This window comes from Coregonus lavaretus (assembly GCF_964263955.1).
Source record: "Coregonus lavaretus genome assembly, chromosome: 31".
In the NCBI taxonomy this organism is placed as follows: Eukaryota; Metazoa; Chordata; class Actinopteri; order Salmoniformes; family Salmonidae; genus Coregonus; species Coregonus lavaretus.
In genome coordinates, this window is record NC_140018.1 from 23,512,917 (window position 1) to 23,531,626 (window position 18,710).

Here is an 18,710-nt window from a genome sequence, read left to right on the forward strand (position 1 = left end):
TGATGCAGTGATGGGAGAGTCCCATGACAATGGAGGGCAGCCCCGCACAAATCCGCCACTCCGACTCATCTGCAACTTATTTACAAACAGAGCAGCATGCAGCAAATGCAAAACAAACACCCAAAGCTCAAAGGCACAGTGCACACGGGTACAGATAGATAACAAGTGCAGCAATTGGCAGAAACCTAGGCACCGGATGAGTGCAGGCATCATAAGCTAGTACAACACATGCACAAGAGAGTACCACATTAACACGTGTGCTTAATACACACAAAGAATTATAGCTGGAAGCACAACAATGAGCAAAGCAATGCCAAGGCACGAGAGAGAGAGGGGTTCATTGATGAGAGGGAGAGTGTTGTTGTTATCGGAGGCTTCCAACAGTTAGACGTTCACACATCCCCACACAGAACTGTACATGGCAAGAAAATATCATCACCAATCTATATTACACAAGCATATTTTCCTCATGTAAAATCAAACAATTTCACATCAAAGTGGACAACAAAGTGCAGTAAGAGCAGCATGCCTGGAGGCCGATGAGGATGAGGGGGTTTAACAGAACAACAACATCACCAATGAGTTGTAGGCCTATAACTTCCAGAACAAACGGAACAATTAACACAACACAGAGACACAGAGAGACGCAACTCCTAGCGTGCACACTTTAGTTAGCATGTTAAGAGTGATGGTTGGGAGTAGTGGTACACATGCTCCTTTTGCATTCCAATGCCATTTTCAAAGCTCATGTATTTACTATACTTTATAACAGTATAGTAAAGTGTTGATACATTTCCAGCAGTGTATGTAGGTTCAGCTGGAATATATTTTGTTGTGTGTTTGAAAAGAAACCCTCATGTGAAGTCACTGACTTCCTGGTATAAAGTAAAGATGAGTTGACATAGAAGTGTTTGGGGGGAGGGGGTAACGGGGGAGCTCTGCCTCTCTCCGAAAGCCAATTCTCAAGGGGATGCAATCAAAGCCTTGCAGAAACTGCAGGCAAAGACAAAAACTATCATGTCCTTCAAATAGAATAGCAATCAAGAGGGAATCCTTGGATGAACCCTCAGCCTGTTGGCAACAGGCAACTTAATCTATTATTCAAGGTAATTAAAGTTCCAGACTGGAGTGTTATTTTTTTTGTTGTAATTTCTAATTTAACGCTCTTTTGTTTATCAGAGCGAGGTCTGAGAGAGAGGGGGGAAGAACATCAACATCCGCCAGTGAGGGTCACATTGAGAAGTTTCTTTCAAAGACTGAAGCCCAACATAAAGGGATATGGCAGCTGACTTTGGAAAGGTTTGTATGAAAGCTGCCTATCTGCAGCTGTATGGGCCAAGGGTCAGGGCAAGCCTCTGTCTGTCTGTGTGTCAGTGTGCTTGAACCCTGGGCCTGCCCATAGTGCGGACGGAGGCGTCAGCGGCGAGGGAGGGGCGGCGCTCACCTCATGAATTTCTTGGGCTCTGTCGGAGGGGTCGGTGGGGGCAGAGGTTTGCTAGTGTTGAGCTCAAGGTGGTGAATGGGGGAGTTGGGGATAGGCTCTAGGCGGTTGGGCTGGGGTTGCCCGCTCCCCGTCCCTGTTCCCGCCGCCTCCAGAGCCCTGAGGTTTGGAGAGCTGCTGAATCTGTTTGCTGATTTGTCATTCTTTCTCTTTTGCTACACAGAAGGACAAAAACAAAAACAAATGGAAAGGGAGAGCTAGTCCAATGGAGAAAAGACTGCTGTATATATATAGATTTATATATTTCTCATTCTCTTCGAGGATTTATGTGGATGGAGGCTTTCTGAAGGTCAAGCTCGCACCACTCAGCTAGTGAAGCAACAGTCGCTCTCAGCTATAATATGTAAATTAAGATGAGCAAAAGGGAATGCATCAAAGGAAGAGGCTACAGAAAGTTTACACTAACAAAGAATGGCTTGGAAAGCAAAGGAGAACTGGATGTCTGAACAGGGAGATAACACACACACACACTGACTAACACACACACAATCCCACACACACACACACATAAATGTACAAACACACATAATATGTAACACTGAACCAAAATATCGGAAGTTATAGAACTTGAAATGGAGTCAACAGTTACATATTGACCATGCAGAGTGATCCATTCAACTGGGAGACAGGGGATTGCTGTGTTTACATTGGAATGGGACACAACTTCTCCACTAAGGGATGGAATGGTTCCAATGGAAATCAAGGCTAAATATATGTGGAGAGGCAACTTAAAATCTCCACTTCAATCATTCTCTACAATGATGTACAGGCTACTGGTTTAGGCTTGTAATGATAGTGATGGTTCCCTAATGGTTTCAAATGATCACCGGTAGCTTTTGGTCTTCACAAAGTGTCAAAGATTAGTTCAGATTAGCTATATGGCTCTAATCAACTGATTGTCAGTGTTAATCCAGAGGTGTGTTAGCCTTGTGTCTGAGGTGTGTTAGTCTGCAGATGTCAGCTCACCTTGATGAGGGGATTTATTACACCCACGTTGGGACTGGTGTTGAACACTTTGTTGAAGTTGGTCTCTCTGTTCACCAACTCCAGCTGGTAGAACTTTTTGTCGTCCTGCATGTCCACAGAGAGATGCCAGTTAGGTCATGGTTCTCTGGGTTAGTGATGGAGCATCTCGCTGATTGTTTATGACATACCTCACATACTCTAATGTCTACAATGGGCTTAGCAGTACAGTATGATAGAACTTGCAAAAGTCAGAGGGTTTCTATCCACTCTCTCTAGTGCCACAGACACTTAGTCATAGATACAGTATACTGAATAACCTGCCAGAATGCATTGTTGGGACTCAAGGGCTGTAACATACCTCTCTGAGTCTACTGCTGCTGTATGAGAACTCTTAGGCATGCAAGGTTAGAGCACTCCATAGTCTGGGCTACTATTGTTCAGAGGTAGACTGGCATGCAGGCTCCATGTCTAGGATTGTTGGGTAAAACGACACAAGGGCATCCTGTAGGCCATCTTGTACTGTGTACATACACTTACCACCAGCTTCTTGACGAGAGACTCCCTCTCAGTCACCATGTCCTTTAGCTCAGCGATCACCTGCAGATCCTCAGGCCGGCTCTCCCTGTTCCGGAACTTATCCTCCGTGCCTTCCAGCCTGGGGAGAGGAGGGGGCCATTAGGGCTCAGATGTCTCACAGTTTCCTCACAGCCCAGTGTGGAAACAAAGTTTACTTGAGAGAAAGTTAAGTTATTGATCTGTTTGTTTGTGTAACTTGATAATAAAAGTGCCTTGGATCAGCTTGGGGATATGAGCATTAATAAATGCAGACACTGAGGGAGCATGTTTTAAAAGCTTCCCTTCCCTTACCTACAGCTCAATAGTAAAGCATTAGCTTTTACCTCTCCTACGTTTAATCTCATAATCAAAAAGGCTATTAGTGCTGGTGTATTACTATGATCAAAAAGTGCAGTACATGTTTTTCCTGAATTCCACTAACGTCTCAACACATAACAAGCGCCCTTTAGAAGAGTTCTTATCAGTGTTCAAAGCCATCTGCCTCTCCACAGTTTTGTGCTGCCTCTAACTTGAGATTTATGACTTTAATATGCCAAGATATTATTTGTACTCTAAACAAGCATCCATCATGTCCAGTTTGGCTTGACGTCCTCCTCAGCACTACAGATGTGGAATGACAAGTGATACCAAACTCGCCATCAAACGCCGACGCAAGACAGGGACAGGCACACGCTTGAATTAGAGGGAGAGCATATTGGATATCATGATAATCGCTTCTTCTACGCTGCTATGCATCAGCGATCTGTTCATTTCTTGCTTCATTGACAGAAACAGTATCTACTACACATTACTTCGGTGTCACATTTCACTATAGACTCATCTGCATCCAGTGGTGTAAAGTACTTAAGTAAATATACTTTAAAGTACTACTTAAGTAGTTTTTTGGGGTATCTGTACTTTACTATTTATATTTTGGACAACTTTTACTTTTACTTCACTACATTTCTAAAGAAAATAAGGTATTTTTTATTCCATACATTTTCCCTGAGACCCAAAAGTACTCGTTACATTTTGAATGCTTAGCAGGACAGAAAAATTGTCCAATTCACACACTTATCAAGAGAACATACCTGGTCATCCCTATTGCCTCTGGTCTGACAGACTCACTAAACACAAATGCTTAGTTTGTAAAGATGTCTGAGTGTTGGAGTGTGCCCCTGGCTATCCATAAATAAAAAAACAAGAAAACGGTGCCGTCTGGTTTGCTTAATATAGTGAATTTGAAATGATTTATACTTTTACTTTCAATACTTAAGTATATTTTAGCAATTACATTTACTTTTGATACTTAAGTATATTTAAAACCAATTACTTTTAGACTTTAACTCAAGTAGTATTTTACTGGGTGACTTTCACTTTTACTTTAGTAATTTTCTATTAAGGTATCTTTACTTTTACTCAAGTATGACAATTGGGTACTCTTTCCACCACTGTCTGCATCCCTACACATACTCCAAACACAAACCGTGTGAAATAAGCATGTTGCTGCAGTGCAGCCTGGGAAGCTGGTGCTGGCTTGCTTTCAATAAATATATCATCATCACACTCCACTCAACTCTCCAGCGACATCACTCAAAACAGATGTGACAACAACCAATCAGACAACAAACTTGTGTTGGTTCCCAGGGGCTTAACCAATAGGAGATGTAATGAGATCAAATATTAATAAAGCTTAAATGGCGTAATAATTTAGTGGTGGCCAGGGACTGGCTTTGGGGGAATGAAGCTGCCATGGTGATTAATTGGGGAGGGGACAGTGGCTGTCGTTAAAATAGATTTGTCCTGTGCTTAATTAGTAGGCAGTAAATTGGCCACCTCAAGGGAAGGCCCTGGAAATGTCAACTAGTCAGCAAATTGAGAATGACAGTGGCTCGGACCAGCAGCTAATTGTTGGTTTTAGAAAGGTTAGCAACAAAACAATCTGTGTAGGGCCAATGTGACCTATTTTTACAGGATTGTAATGGATTCTGTTTGTCAGTCAAATTCATGGAGGAACATGTGCACAAATAATGATGTATGCTTCACTAGCATTTCATTTTGATGTTGTGAAAGGAGTGATTGAGCCATGAGAACAATTGGTGGGGAACATCACAGATGAGCTATTTATAACAGAGGCTTTCTCTGCAGTAGCTGGCTTTCTGTCTAGATCGTGCTCTCATTCAAGTGAAACCAAATTAGGTCACTCCTGACAGCAAAATCCAGTCCTAGGGCCCTCGCTGAGGCATGTACATCTGTTCCTCCCTCTCCTTCTCTCCCTTTCCCTCTCCCATATCCCAAAGATATTTCCAATAGAGACCTACAAATCATTATTGTGTGCTTTAGCTGCCTTTTATTCCTATTTCATTTCCATAATCATTACAGTACATCTCCATTGATCTATTCAGAGTAGTCGGCAGGGGAGTTTTCTATGTCTATGTTCGTATTTTCTGGTGTGTGTGTGTACTGTGTGTGTACTGTGTGTGTATTGTGGTGTCTTGAAAGCTAGGGCAGCTGCACACCCAGCTGGAGGTTTATCCCCAGTAGGACACCGCTACATGGACATTGTGGGTGTGATGGGATATTGAAGACACAGTCACCTCCATGTATCTGTACTACTGGGAGGGTAAGGAAAGAGGAAAGGACCTTCCCAATGGGTAATATTCACCTCCGGAGGTCATGTGCAGACCCCCTCTCGAATCCATCCTTCCCTCTCATCCTTCCTTCCATTCATCCCTGTATCTGTCTGGGGCACTCACCTTTTCACCCTCTGTTGCTCTGCCAGGGACTGTGGTCTTTCATCATCTGCCAGGGCTTTATATAATCTCTCTCTCTCTCTCTCTCTCTCTCTCTCTCTCTCTCTCTCTCTCTCTCTCTCTCTCTCTCTCTCTCTCTCTCTCTCTCTCTCTCTCTCTCTCTCTCTCTCTCTCTCTCTCTCTCTCTCTCTCTCTCTCTCTCTCTCTCTCTCTCTCTCTCTCTCTCTCTCTCTCTCACATACCACCACCTGCACACACATACAGTGCTATATCAACTACATACTGAATGTACTATACGTACAGGACTTGCAGAGCAGAGATCTTGTCTTTGAGGAGCTCCTGGGCCTTGTTGAAGTCACACAGCATGTTCTGAGTCTCTCTGTTGTGCATGGCGTTCATCTCAGCCATCTCCCGCTCGTGTTTCTTACACAGGTCCTGTTCATGAGCCCTGATGAGAAGAGACCAGACCATTAAAGCCCATTTAGATCACACGTCTTTAAACGCCTCTCCAGCTCTGAGGCCCCGGTCCAGAGGTATTACAGTATCTTAACTCGGCACAATTATCACAGACACATTCCTTTTGATCCTGCTGGAGCCATTCAAATTGTGTTCATCTTTGACTTTCTTTCGTTTCCTGACATACTCGTCCTTTCCTTTCCAAGAAAGACATACATCATTTTTAGCAGGGGGCTCTGGAGGAGAGGTATGGCTGTTTCGCCATTTGTGGAAAAAACACAGGACATTTCACCAGCTCATTGAAATTCCCTGCATAGTAGCGGTGACTCTCTCCCTATGTAAGCTATATGGCAGTGCTGCTCACTCCGAGGTCCTGCAGTCAGAGAGAGAGAGAGAGACAGAGAGAGACCACGAGGAGTGCAGAGGAATATGTTTGCCTCTCCCTGAGTAACACCCTCAGGGACACACATCATTTCCAATGTATTTATTTATTCTGTTATTTTTATCTCAGGAAACGAGGATTTGCCAGCGTGTTACATAATTGGAAGTGAAACGTGCTCCATGATGGGCTTGGAATCCTGCCAGCGCTGGGTGTCGTTGACGTCACACATGCATGCACACACGCGTGGATGCACGCACAAACACGTGTGCGCTAATGCACACACATGCGCACTCAAACACTAGCCCCATGTGCTTAGTTATCTCAAGCTCTAGAAAAGCGTCAGCCTCCATTTTTTATTCATCACCAAACAGGCCTTTCATTCTAATGAGAGTTCCTGCCGTTCATTCCATCCAGGCCTTAGCCCACATTATGAATTAATATAAGAGTGAATTATTAATTATCATCCTGTGGGAAAAGCATGATGATAGATTATATTTAGGCCCTGCCCCAAATAACCCTTTCATATTTCCTTATCAATTTATTTGACCATTAAACTAGAGGAAAATAACAAATGTCAAAAGGGACCAAGTCATCAAAGGGAATAATAGAGCACAAAATATAAACCAGGACTTCCAGCAGGGAGAGGCAAATTGGCCTCCTCACTTTCTGCCAGTATCCTTCCACTTTAATCTAACTTGAAAACGATGCAAGCACTGCCAATGGCTACTGACAGTCACATCTAAACAAGAGGAAGTCACACAACTGAACTTCTCGTGTTGTGATTCACCAGTCATCTGAATGAACTAAACATGCTAAAAACCTTAATTGTGACCATATTAAAACTAGGTACAGGCATTCACCTGCAGGGATAGCATACAGAGATTCAATAGATTCACCTACAGTGCCCTCATAAAGTATCCACACCCCTTGTTACAGCCTCATTTTGAAATGGATTACATTGAGATTTTGTGTCACAAGCCTACACACAATACCCCAAAATCTCAAGTGGAATTATGTTTTTAGAACTTTTTACAAATTAATTAAAAATGAAAAGCTGAAATGTCTTGAGTCAATTAGTATTCAAATCCTTTGTTATGGCAAGCCTAAATAAGTTCCACAAAAAATATGTACCCCACACATACAATTATCTGTAAGGTCCCTCAGTCGAGCTGTGAATTTCAAACACAGATTCAACCACAAAGACAAGGGAGGTTGTCCAATGACTCGCAAAGAAGGGCCCCTATTGGTAGATGGGTAGAAAAAAAAGCAGACATTGAATATTTTCATGCATGGTGGTGGCTGCATCATGTTATGGGTACGGTTGTCATCGGCAAGGACTAGGGAGTTTTTTAGGATAAAAAGCACAGGCAAAATCCAAGAGGAAAACCTGATTCAGTCTGCTTTCCAACAGACACAGGGAGACAAATTCACCTTTCACCAGGACAATAACCTAAAAGACAAATATACACTGGAGTTGCTTACCAAGACAAAATTGAATGTTCCTGAATGGCCTACTGTAGTTACAGTTTTGACTTAAATCGGCTTGGTAATCTATGGCAAAACTTGAAAATGGCTGTCAAGCAATGACCAACAACCAACTTGACAGAACTTGAAGAATTTAAAAAAGAATAATGTGCAGATATTGTACAATCAAGGTATGCAAAGCTCTTAGAGACTTACCCAGAAAGACTCACATCTGTAATCGCTGCCAAAGGTGATTCTAACATGTATTGACTCAGGGGTGTGAATACTTATGTAAATTAGATATTTCTGTATTTCATTTTCAATACATTTGCAAACATTTCTATGTTTCATTAAGTGTAGAAGGCTGAGAAAATAAATATATTTAATCCATTTTGAATTCAGGCTGTAACAGGGGTATGAAAACTTTCTGAAGACATTGTAATTAAGTTTGGCAATGTGCCGGAACAGCTTTACTGTAGATGGCCTGTTATTGTGTCAACCCTCCTTTGTGTCACCCCATAATGCCCTGTGGTGGGGTCACGGCTATCCCCTCCTCCCCTCCTGCCCTCTCTTCCCACCCACCTGATCTGTTGGTTGGCCTCGCTGCGGATCTTCAGCACCTCCTTGCCCTTAAGTTCCAGCTCCTTGGTGAGCGTGTTGATGTTTTCATTCAGTGTGTGTATTTCGTGGTCCAGCTCAGCGATGTGGTTCTTCCTCCTTACCACCTCCTCCTGCAGGTCTGAGATACGGCCCAGCAACTCCCTCTCCTGTGGGGTAATGCGCAGACATACACAGGCACACACACAGAGATACACAGAAACACACAAAAAACACACAAAAAACACACGTTTGAGTTAGCATTTGATCTCATTTGTGTATTATTGCTGTGCTGTTATGCTGTCCCCTTGTATTCCCAAGGGTACTGTGATGCTTTCTGATACCATCTTTACAGTGGCATGATACTACAGCTCAAGTGAGCACACTAACATGCCATGGCCACTAGTGATTAGGCCTGGGAATTCCCAGGGACCTTACGATACAATATTATCACGACACTTAGGTGCCGATATGATCTGTATTGCGATTCTCACGATTCTATATGTATTGCGATTTGATACTGTGATTTTATTGCGATTCAATGTTCCAAACATATTGCTCATCATATGTCTGCTGCAGAGAGACAAGAGAGAGCCATGAGACAACATGTTTTTATGGAAATAAAAGTGCTGAAAACAAATTGGTTCCCTATTTAAAAAGAAGATGGAGAACAAGCTATGAAGGAAAAATACTGGAGTTTTAGTGCAGGCATACAGGCAACAAGCGCAAAAATTATATTGTGATATTGTCAAAATGATATGTCAAGGAAATTGTACTGTCCGGGTTAAATGCAATAGTAGCCTTAGTGAAAGTATTCAGACCCCTTGACTTCTTCCACATTTTGTTACGTTACAGCCTTATTCTAAAATTGATTAATTCGTTTTTTCCCCCTATCAATCTACACACAATACCCCATAATGACAAAGCAAAAACAGGTTTTTAGAATTTAATTTTTAAAAAACATTTACATACATATTCAGACCCTTTATTCAGTACTTTGTTGAAGCACCTTTGGCAGCGGAAGGTGAACCTTTCGTCCCAGTCTGAGGTCCTGAACGCTCTGGAGCAGGTTTTCATCAAGGATCTCTCTGTACTTTGTTCTGTTCATCTTTGCCTCAATCCTGACTAGTCTCCCAGTCCCTGCCATTGAAAAACATCCCCACAGCATGATGCTGCTACCACCATGCTTCACCGTAGGGATGGTGCCAGGTTCCTCCAGACGTGATTCTTGCCATTCTGGCCAAAGAGTTCAATCTTGGTTTCATCAGACCAGAGAATCTTGTTTCTCATGGTCTGAGAGTCTTTAGGTGCCTTTTGGCAAACTCCAAGTGGGTTGTCATGTGCCTTTTACTGAGTAGTGCCTTCCGACTGGCCACTCTACCAAAAAGGCCTGATTTGTGGAGTACTGCAGAGATGGTTGTCCTTCTGGAAGATTCTCCAATATCCACAGAGGAACTCTAGAGCTCTGGCAGAGTGACCATCGGGTTCTTCGTCACCTCCCTGACCAAGGCCCTTCTCCCCCAATTGCTCAGTTTGGCCGGGCGGCCAGCTCTAGGAAGAGTCTTGGTGGTTCCAAACTTCTTCCATTTAAGAATGATGGCCAGTGTGTTCTTGGGGACCTTCAATGCTGCATAAATGTTTTGGTACCCTTCTCCAAATCTGTGCCTCGGCACAATCCTGTCTCGGAGCTCTATGGACAATTCCTTCGACCTCATGGCTTGGTTTTTGCTCTGACATGCACTATCAACTGTGGGACCTTATATAGACAGGTGTGTGCCTTTCCAAATGATGTCCAATCAATTGAATGTACCACAGGGGGACTCAATCAAGTTGTAGAAACATCTCAAGGGTGATCAATGGAAACAGGATGCACCTGAGCTCAATTTCGAGTCTCATAGCAAAGGTTCTGAATACATATGTAAATAAGGTACTTCAATCAAATGTATTTATAAAGCCCTTTTTTACATCAGCAGATGCTTTTTTATTTTTAATACACTTGCAAACATTTCTAAAAACCTGTTTTCGCTTTGTCATTATGGGGTATTGTGTGTAGATTGCTGAGGAAAATGTTTTATTTAATCCATTTTAGAATAAGGCTGTAACGTAACAAAATGTGGAAAAAGTCAAGGGGTCTGAATACTTTCCGAAGGCACTGTAGGTCTATAACCTCTCACATAGCCTAATATGAACTCCTGCAGAATTAAGCATTTCTTGCAGTAAAATTATACACCAAATGTACATTTTGAGCAGGAGTGGAGAAATATGATTAATTTCTTTCAGCATCTTGAGAAAATGAATGCGCGGTTAGCGACCATCTGTAACGGTGCTATCTTTAGTCAGCATCATAAAATCTGTATTTCAACCACATAAAATATGCATCCAAGCCGAACTGAAATCTTATCAAAAACATGTTGGGTCGTTTTAATAGCTTTTAATTTCCTTTTTACATTTTCTTCCCGGTCCCTAACCATCTTTGCTGAGCGAGAGAAGCAGAGATTAAAGAGGAAAGAGAAAAACTTTACCGATGTCAACTAGGTTGAAGCATTCATTCTATCGATTTATGACATTATTCTGGTTATTATTCAACCTAGTTGACATCGGTGAAGTTTGTTTTCTAGGGCAACAAGTAATGACAGAAGAGAAGCTGCATTTATCTAATTATAGACAAGTTGTCTAACAAAAATTTGGGAAATTATAAACAGAAACAGGCCTATATCTAAAAAGGCATGTAAAGAAATTGTTCCGCCATCTCTGACTGTATAGCGCATATTCTATATTTGCGGGTTAGGTTGGATGTGGGCCTCAGATTTTCACTTAGTCAGGGGTTGCGGATGGGTTAATAGCAACAGTAGTGGAAAGAGTACCCAATTGTCATACTTGAGTTAAAGTAAAGATACCTTAACAGAAAATTACTCAAGTAAAAGTGAAAGTCACCCAGTAAAATACTACATGAGTAAAAGTCTAAAAGTATTTGGTTTTAAATATACTTAAGTATCAAAAGTAAATGTAATTGCTAAAACATACTTAAGTAATGAAAGTAAAAGTAAATGTATAAATCATTTCAAATTCTCTATATTACCCAAACGGCACAATTTTTTTATTTTTTTATTTAAGGATAGCCAGGGGCACACTCCAACACTCAGACATCTTTACAAACTAAGCATTTGTGTTTAGTGAGTCTGCCAGATCAGAGGCAATAGGGATGACCAGGGATGTTCTCTTGATAAGTATGTGAATTGGACCATTTTCCTGTCCTGCTAAGCATTCAAAATGTAACGAGTACTTTTGGGTGTCAGGGAAAATGTATGGAATAAAAAATACAATATTTTCTTTAGGAATGTAGTGAAGTAAAAGTTGTCCAAAATATAAATAGTAAAGTAAAGTACAGATACCAAAAAAAACTACTTAAGTACTTTAAAGTATTTTTAATTAAGTACTTTACACCACTGAATAGCAATTGCGGGCGGTTGCGGGTGAACAAACAGCTGACCCGCGCATCACTAATGGACACCACTCTACCTCTCTCTCTCTGCACTAAATGTGTACTTACCTGGACACGTTTGTTGTGAGGTTGTTAATATTGATGCTGCTGATATGTCTGAACTCCTCTCTGCACATTTCTCTAAATATATATTATATGAATAATTATTTACTGCTTGTATTTGTTTATACTAGTCCGAGCTACAACAACGTGTTAGAGGACTGTTATATTGCCTGGAAAAGGTTGTATCCCAGGAAAAGGTAATCATCTGACTATTAGCTCAAACCTGGCTGTTGCTGTCTGGTCCAGTCAGGGTCAATTGTACTGAAAACCTACTGGTAAAACATTCACTAGAATACATGCATTTAGTCAATTGTTCAGTATGTAATAAGGACAACGTTCCAATCTGAATCTAGACTGTGCCTATTATCACTCTCTTTCCCAAAGTTACAGTAACAGTTAACTCTACAGTCTGATATTTGAAATGTATCTCCTTTTGCCCAGGCAGAAATACATATAATGACCTGATTATACTGTTCAGAGAACTATAACTCCAGCCGAGGTGTAGATTAATCATGCTTTGCTTGGCTCAAAGATCATTTTCCCCTTCAGCAACGACACATCTTTTAAAAAGTCCTTCCCTCTATAAAAGAGACTAAGCTAAGAGTTCCCACAGAATACCGTCAAACTCTGGTACTGACTCTTGTGTAATCAGATTACAATCTGCATGTATTAACTTTCAATTCCTGTAAATATAATTTCATGCCAGCTGATTATTGTGATAACAGTATTAAAGTTATTAATGTGTGGGCCACTGCAGGGGGCTGGTTTCAGGGGACTAGCTCACACTCCTCCATAGAAGCTTGTTCACCCGTCCTCTGCCTAACAGAGATTTATTGTGACAATTCTGCTGCCTCCCAATCTCTCCAGTGGATACCGGTTTTGCTTGGAAGCCCACATGATTGACATGTCTCTGCATGGGTGGGTTGTGGATTACACAGGTAGAGGCAGACAGTGCCAGCAGTGGACAGCAGAGTTAAAAGGCTAAACATCAGTGTGGGAGAGGGAGTTTTTGGCTAGGTTCCAATTGGCACTTGACCCTATCTTTGTGTATGCAGTGGCTGGTTAGGCAAGTGTGTGTGTCCATTCGTGTGAAAATGTGTCCATGCAGGTGTGTGTATGTGTGTTGACGGCTGTAAAGTGAGAGAGTGGTGACGGCTCTATTAGCAGCACTGAGACACACAGTGAGGACCCTAGGCTGACCTGCAGAGGTTCAGAGGGCCAGTCCGAATACCACCCTGACTCCTAACACTCTCCGTTACGATGGCACTATAGAATAGCAATATTCATTGTCCATCTAAAGATGGAAACTCTGTTGGAGCTTAGAGCAAATTCTATGGTGGAGCCATTTGAGCAGACACTTTTCTAGGTCAAAGGAAGCTTTAAAGGCTTTGGACAAAATGTCACAGGAACAAAATAGCACTTCAGGATTCAAAGATTCCTCTGAGGGGATGGTGAGAAGTTGGTAGATGGAGTTCCCAACTCCAATAATCACCACATTTGATCTCTGATCTTTGACAAAAAGCTCTTTAGAAATGGATTTAATTTCTGTGGCTGGCTGAAACTTAGTTTGACAGCAGTGTGACTGGAGCTGGGTAGAGACTACAGTACAGTGGTAGAGGTCTGGGAATAGACAGGTCTCAACGAGGAGCTGATTAGAAGACAAGTCTACTGGCCTCAGTCTCGCTCTCTCTGTTTCTCTCTCTTGCTTCCACAGGACTGTCTGTCTCTACAGTTCCAGAGCAGGCTGATCAAAAGGCCAGCCAGAGCACAGCCTCATCATTAGCGGCTGGAAGCCTGGTACAGAGAGAGAGAGAGAGAGAGAGAGGCAGTGAGAGAGAACTGAGTCACTAGAGGGAAGCAGTCAGATCCTGTCTGTGAAGCCGGAGTGATTGGAGGTACTGAGACCCTTACCCCCAACCCTCAACCTCCCTGGGCTACATCACATCACACGGATGGGAGGTATCGAGCTGCTGCCATTAGTCCAAGAATTGCCACGACCCAGAGAGAGGTGAGTCACAAGTACTAGGACCAGATTAAATCTTTCTTCAGCCTCCATAAATGATATGAGATCAAGTATACATGTGGTTTGAATTCATACCCAATTCTGCTACAAAGCAGGAATAACTGCAGTGCCATTGATCCGCCATACAGGTGACACTGAAACGTTATTGAAAAGGAAACTTCTTTACAAATTAGGCCTGGTCATAGTAACTATGAGTCACGACCATTGAGGGGAGAGACTATCCCCATTCCCCACCCCAGCAGGAGCGCACCTCTCTAAACATCCCTATCTGCCCAATAATCTGGGAAAATAGAGGCATTTATCACAGTTTGCAAACAGGCCACGGCGTGTCTCCGCTGTGAAAAATAGGTCCGCTGCGGATGAGGAGCCATTAGCAATGCTTCAATTGTTGGAGATTATTTGAGCATTTACAGGGCTGTGTAGGATTTCATTAAGACTAGGTCTCATAGACAGACATTGTTTTGAGGAATCAGCCTGGGGATATTAACTATCAGATACACAAAACATGAGAGGAAATATGACACAGACCTCTCTATGGTCAAAATGCACACAGGCGCGCACACATGTACGCAGGCAGGCACGAAAGCACACACACCACGCAGAGATAATATGTAGCTACCATGAGCAATGGAGTATAGAAAATAAACATTCTTCAGAGCCGTTTGTCTGTCAGAAGCCGAGCATTCGTCTGTGGGGAAAGCTGATCACTATCCGCAGCAAACGCAATTCTCCACACCGCAAACCAGGCCTGCTAATCTCACAGCTCATTAAACAAGCCGGCACCGTGCATCTCTCAGGGGGCCACAATTATCGATAAGGCAACACAGCGCTCAGCGCGGGCCCCGCCGCCCGCCAAACCATCAACAGCTCAGCACAGGGAGTTATTTCTTAGATACCTCTCTCCGTCTCCCAGAAAGAGGACGAGCAATACTTTGTACCTCTCTTCAGACAGCCCCATCTCTTCACTATCTGCCGGGGCTGCTGGGCTGGAGGCGCTGTTCAAAGGAAAACAACATGCTCTGTGTTATTTTTTAAATTTATTAATTATATAATTTTTTTTGGGGGGGGTGTGGATCAGCTTAACATTGCAGATAGATTGTATCTTCTATCAATGTAATTGTCTGCATCACTTCCAATCCCCCATGTTTTTTATATATATACTCCCCTTTATTACTTTTCAACCCCGCCATCCTTTCCCTACTTGGAGTAAATTAGTGAACAACAATGCCCAGGCCTCTACTTCCGATCTATACTTACTATCTACACCTTATGGACACAGTTAATTTTACAATAATTCTATTATATACATACATACATACATACATACATACATATATATATATATATATATATATTTTTTTTTTTTGCTCCTGAACTTCTTCTACTCTCAACCTCTCCGATCATTTTCATGATGTCCATCCGGTTTGCTTCTATATGCCATATCTTTCTAACTGTGCTCTTTCCCAAAAGCTCCCAACATACAACCTATATACTTATTATGGACACAGTATGCTTACATTATTAGCTATCTTTGTTATTATTTGTTGTTATTTGTTATTAGTCCCATCCTTCAACTCTATTCAATACCTCCCATCTATCTCTTAACACCATCCATGTAGGATTTCTATTTGCCATATATATTTCAACCGTACTGTGATGTTTTACAAAAGTTCTGAACCTTTCTATTCTCATTGCTTCTACAGATTGTGAATTAAAAATAAACATTTTTGCTAAAAGTATTATTATATTATTGATCGATTGACTATGACTTTTCAGATCACCCATTAATGCTATCTGTAAGGTTAACTCCAGGTAAATATTGCAATCCTTTAGCCATTCCTGGACCTGTGTCCAAAAACAAGCTACAAATGGACAGAACCAAAACAAATGATCTAATGATTCTGTCTCTTCACAGCAAAATCTGCAGAGCTGGGAAGATTGTATCCCCCATATAAATAACATTCTATTGGTAGCAAGAATTTTATATAATAATTTAAATTGAAAGATTCAAATTTTTGAATCCGGTGTCGTTTTGCGTGTCAGTTCATAAACACTATGCCATGGGATCGGTACGTCAAAAATCTCTTCCCAACTATTTTGCAATCTATATGGGACGGTGTCACACCCTGGCTCTGGGACTCATTATGTTGAGCCAGGGTGTGTTCATTCTATGTGTTCTGTTTCTATGTTGGGTGTTCTAGTTCGTCATTTTCTATGTTTGACTGAGTGACTCCCAATCAGAGGCAACGAGTGTCAGCTGTTTGCTGGTTGTCTCTGATTGGGAGCCATATTTAACTGTCTGTGTTTCACTTTGGGTTTGTGGGTTTTTGTTCCTTGTCGGTCTTTGTAACCGTGGACTTCACGAGTCGTGTTTTGTTAGTACTTTAATTAAATAAAGTCATGTTTGTTTCACACGCTGCGCCTTGGTCTACTCACTCCTACGACGATCGTGACAGAAAAACCCACCATACCAAGACCAAGCAGCGTGTCCAGGAGCAGGCAGCCTGGACGTGGGAGCAGATCTTGGACGGGCAGGGGTCCTGGACCTGGGAGGAAATCCTGGCCGGGATGGATCGCCGGCCATGGAGTGAGACGGTGGAGGCGCGCCGTAGAGAGGAGCTACGGCGTGATCAGGGTCGTCGTCGGACGGTCGTGAGGCAACCCCAGAAAATGTTTAGGGGGGGGCACACGGCATGGACGACGGGGCTGACGGAGGAGAAAAGGGGGCGGATCCAGAAGGCCACCAGGCCAGGGGTACACCGCCCTGTACGTCCTGTGCGGATGCCTCACACAGAGTGTGTGAGGGTAGGCATTCAGCCAGGACGGGTGGTGGCCGCTATTCACTCCAGGCCTCCTATCCGTCTCCACAGCCCGGTTCGGCCTGTCCCTGCTCCACGCACCAAGCCTACGGTGTGCGTCGCCAGCCCTGTCCGGCCTGTCCCTGCTCCACGCACCAAGCCTACGGTGTGCGTCGCCAGCCCTGTCCGGCCTGTCCCTGCTCCACGCACCAAGCCTACGGTGTGCGTCGACAGCCCAGCCCGGCCTGTTCCTGCCACCCGCACCAAGCCTACGGTGTGCGTCGACAGCCCAGCCCGGCCTGTCCCTGCTCCACGCACCAAGCCTACGGTGTGCGTCGACAGCCCAGCCCGGCCTGTCCCTGCTCCACGCACCAAGCCTCCGGTGTGCGTCGCCAGCCCGACCCGGCCTGTTCCTGCTACTCGCACCAAGCCTACGGTGCGCGTCGCCAGCCCGGTCCGGCCTGTTCCTGCCACCCGCACCAAGTCTACGGTGCGCGTCGCCAGCCCGACCCGGCCTGTTCCTGCCACTCGCACCAAACCTACGGTGCGCGTCGCCAGCCCGGTCCGGCCTGTTCCTGCCACCCGCACCAAGTCTACGGTGCGCGTCGCCAGCCCGACCCGGCCTGTTCCTGCCACTCGCACCAAACCTACGGTGCGCGTCGCCAGCCCGGTCCGGCCTGTTCCTGCCACTCGCACTAAGCCAGGGGTGCGAGAAGTCAGCCTGGTAAGGCCCGTTCCTCCTCCACGCACCAAGCCAGGGGTGCGAGTCGTCAGCCTGGTAAGGCCCATATCTCTTCCACGCACCAAGCCAGGGGTGCGAGTCGTCAGCCTGGTAAGGCCCATTCCTCCTCCACGCACCAGGCCAGGGGTGCGCGTCGTCAGCCTGGTAAGGCCCGTTCCTCCTCCACGCACCAGGCCAGGGGTGCGAGTCGACAGACTGGACCAGGGGCACTATGGGGGGTGTATTGGAGGGTGGTGGTCAAGGCCGGAGCCAGAACCGCCGCCGAGGAGGTATGCCCTCCCAGCCCTCCCCTGTTTTGTTTAGTTCAGGCGCGGTCGCAGTCCGCGCCTTTAGGGGGGGGTACTGTCACACCCTGGCTCTGGGACTCATTATGTTGAGCCAGGGTGTGTTCATTCTATGTGTTCTGTTTCTATGTTGGGTGTTCTAGTTCGTCATTTTCTATGTTTGACTGAGTGACTCCCAATCAGAGGCAACGAGTGTCAGCTGTTTGCTGGTTGTCTCTGATTGGGAGCCATATTTAACTGTCTGTGTTTCACTTTGGGTTTGTGGGTTTTTGTTCCTTGTCGGTCTTTGTAACCGTGGACTTCACGAGTCGTGTTTTGTTAGTACTTTAATTAAATAAAGTCATGTTTGTTTCACACGCTGCGCCTTGGTCTACTCACTCCTACGACGATCGTGACAGACGGCTGTCAATCCTTTGGTCCTTAAGTGAAACTGATATACTCTTTTATTTATCACAGTTTTCCTTAACCAATTATGTTCTTTAATGCAAGGCCGACAGACAAGTTCCTTACTTTCTCCCCCTTCCACTTTCCTCTTCCACTTTTGCGGTAAGGCTGCAATTATTTGGTTGTAATTTTGGGTAGAGCAGACATTTCCATATGTTTTTGTTAGCTGCATGTGCGACATAACTCCACCAGTCCTACCGA

The 18,710-nt window shown here is 43.9% G+C and overlaps 1 protein-coding gene across 1 annotated transcript in view; it reads right to left on the reverse strand.

The window, feature by feature from the left end:
* The window catches only part of fam184ab (family with sequence similarity 184 member Ab), a gene marked incomplete at its 3' end in the record, with an annotated part of 157,216 nt that overhangs the window by 2,103 nt on the left and 136,403 nt on the right, over positions 1-18,710 (reverse strand). Inside the window, exons 14-18 of the mRNA XM_084149574.1 lie at positions 8,660-8,844; positions 6,077-6,223; positions 3,005-3,122; positions 2,468-2,572; positions 1,445-1,656 (exon numbers count right to left, since the gene is read on the reverse strand). Coding sequence (XP_084005700.1) covers positions 1,445-1,656; positions 2,468-2,572; positions 3,005-3,122; positions 6,077-6,223; positions 8,660-8,844 — 767 coding nt within the window. The remainder of the gene's footprint in view (positions 1-1,444; positions 1,657-2,467; positions 2,573-3,004; positions 3,123-6,076; positions 6,224-8,659; positions 8,845-18,710) is intronic.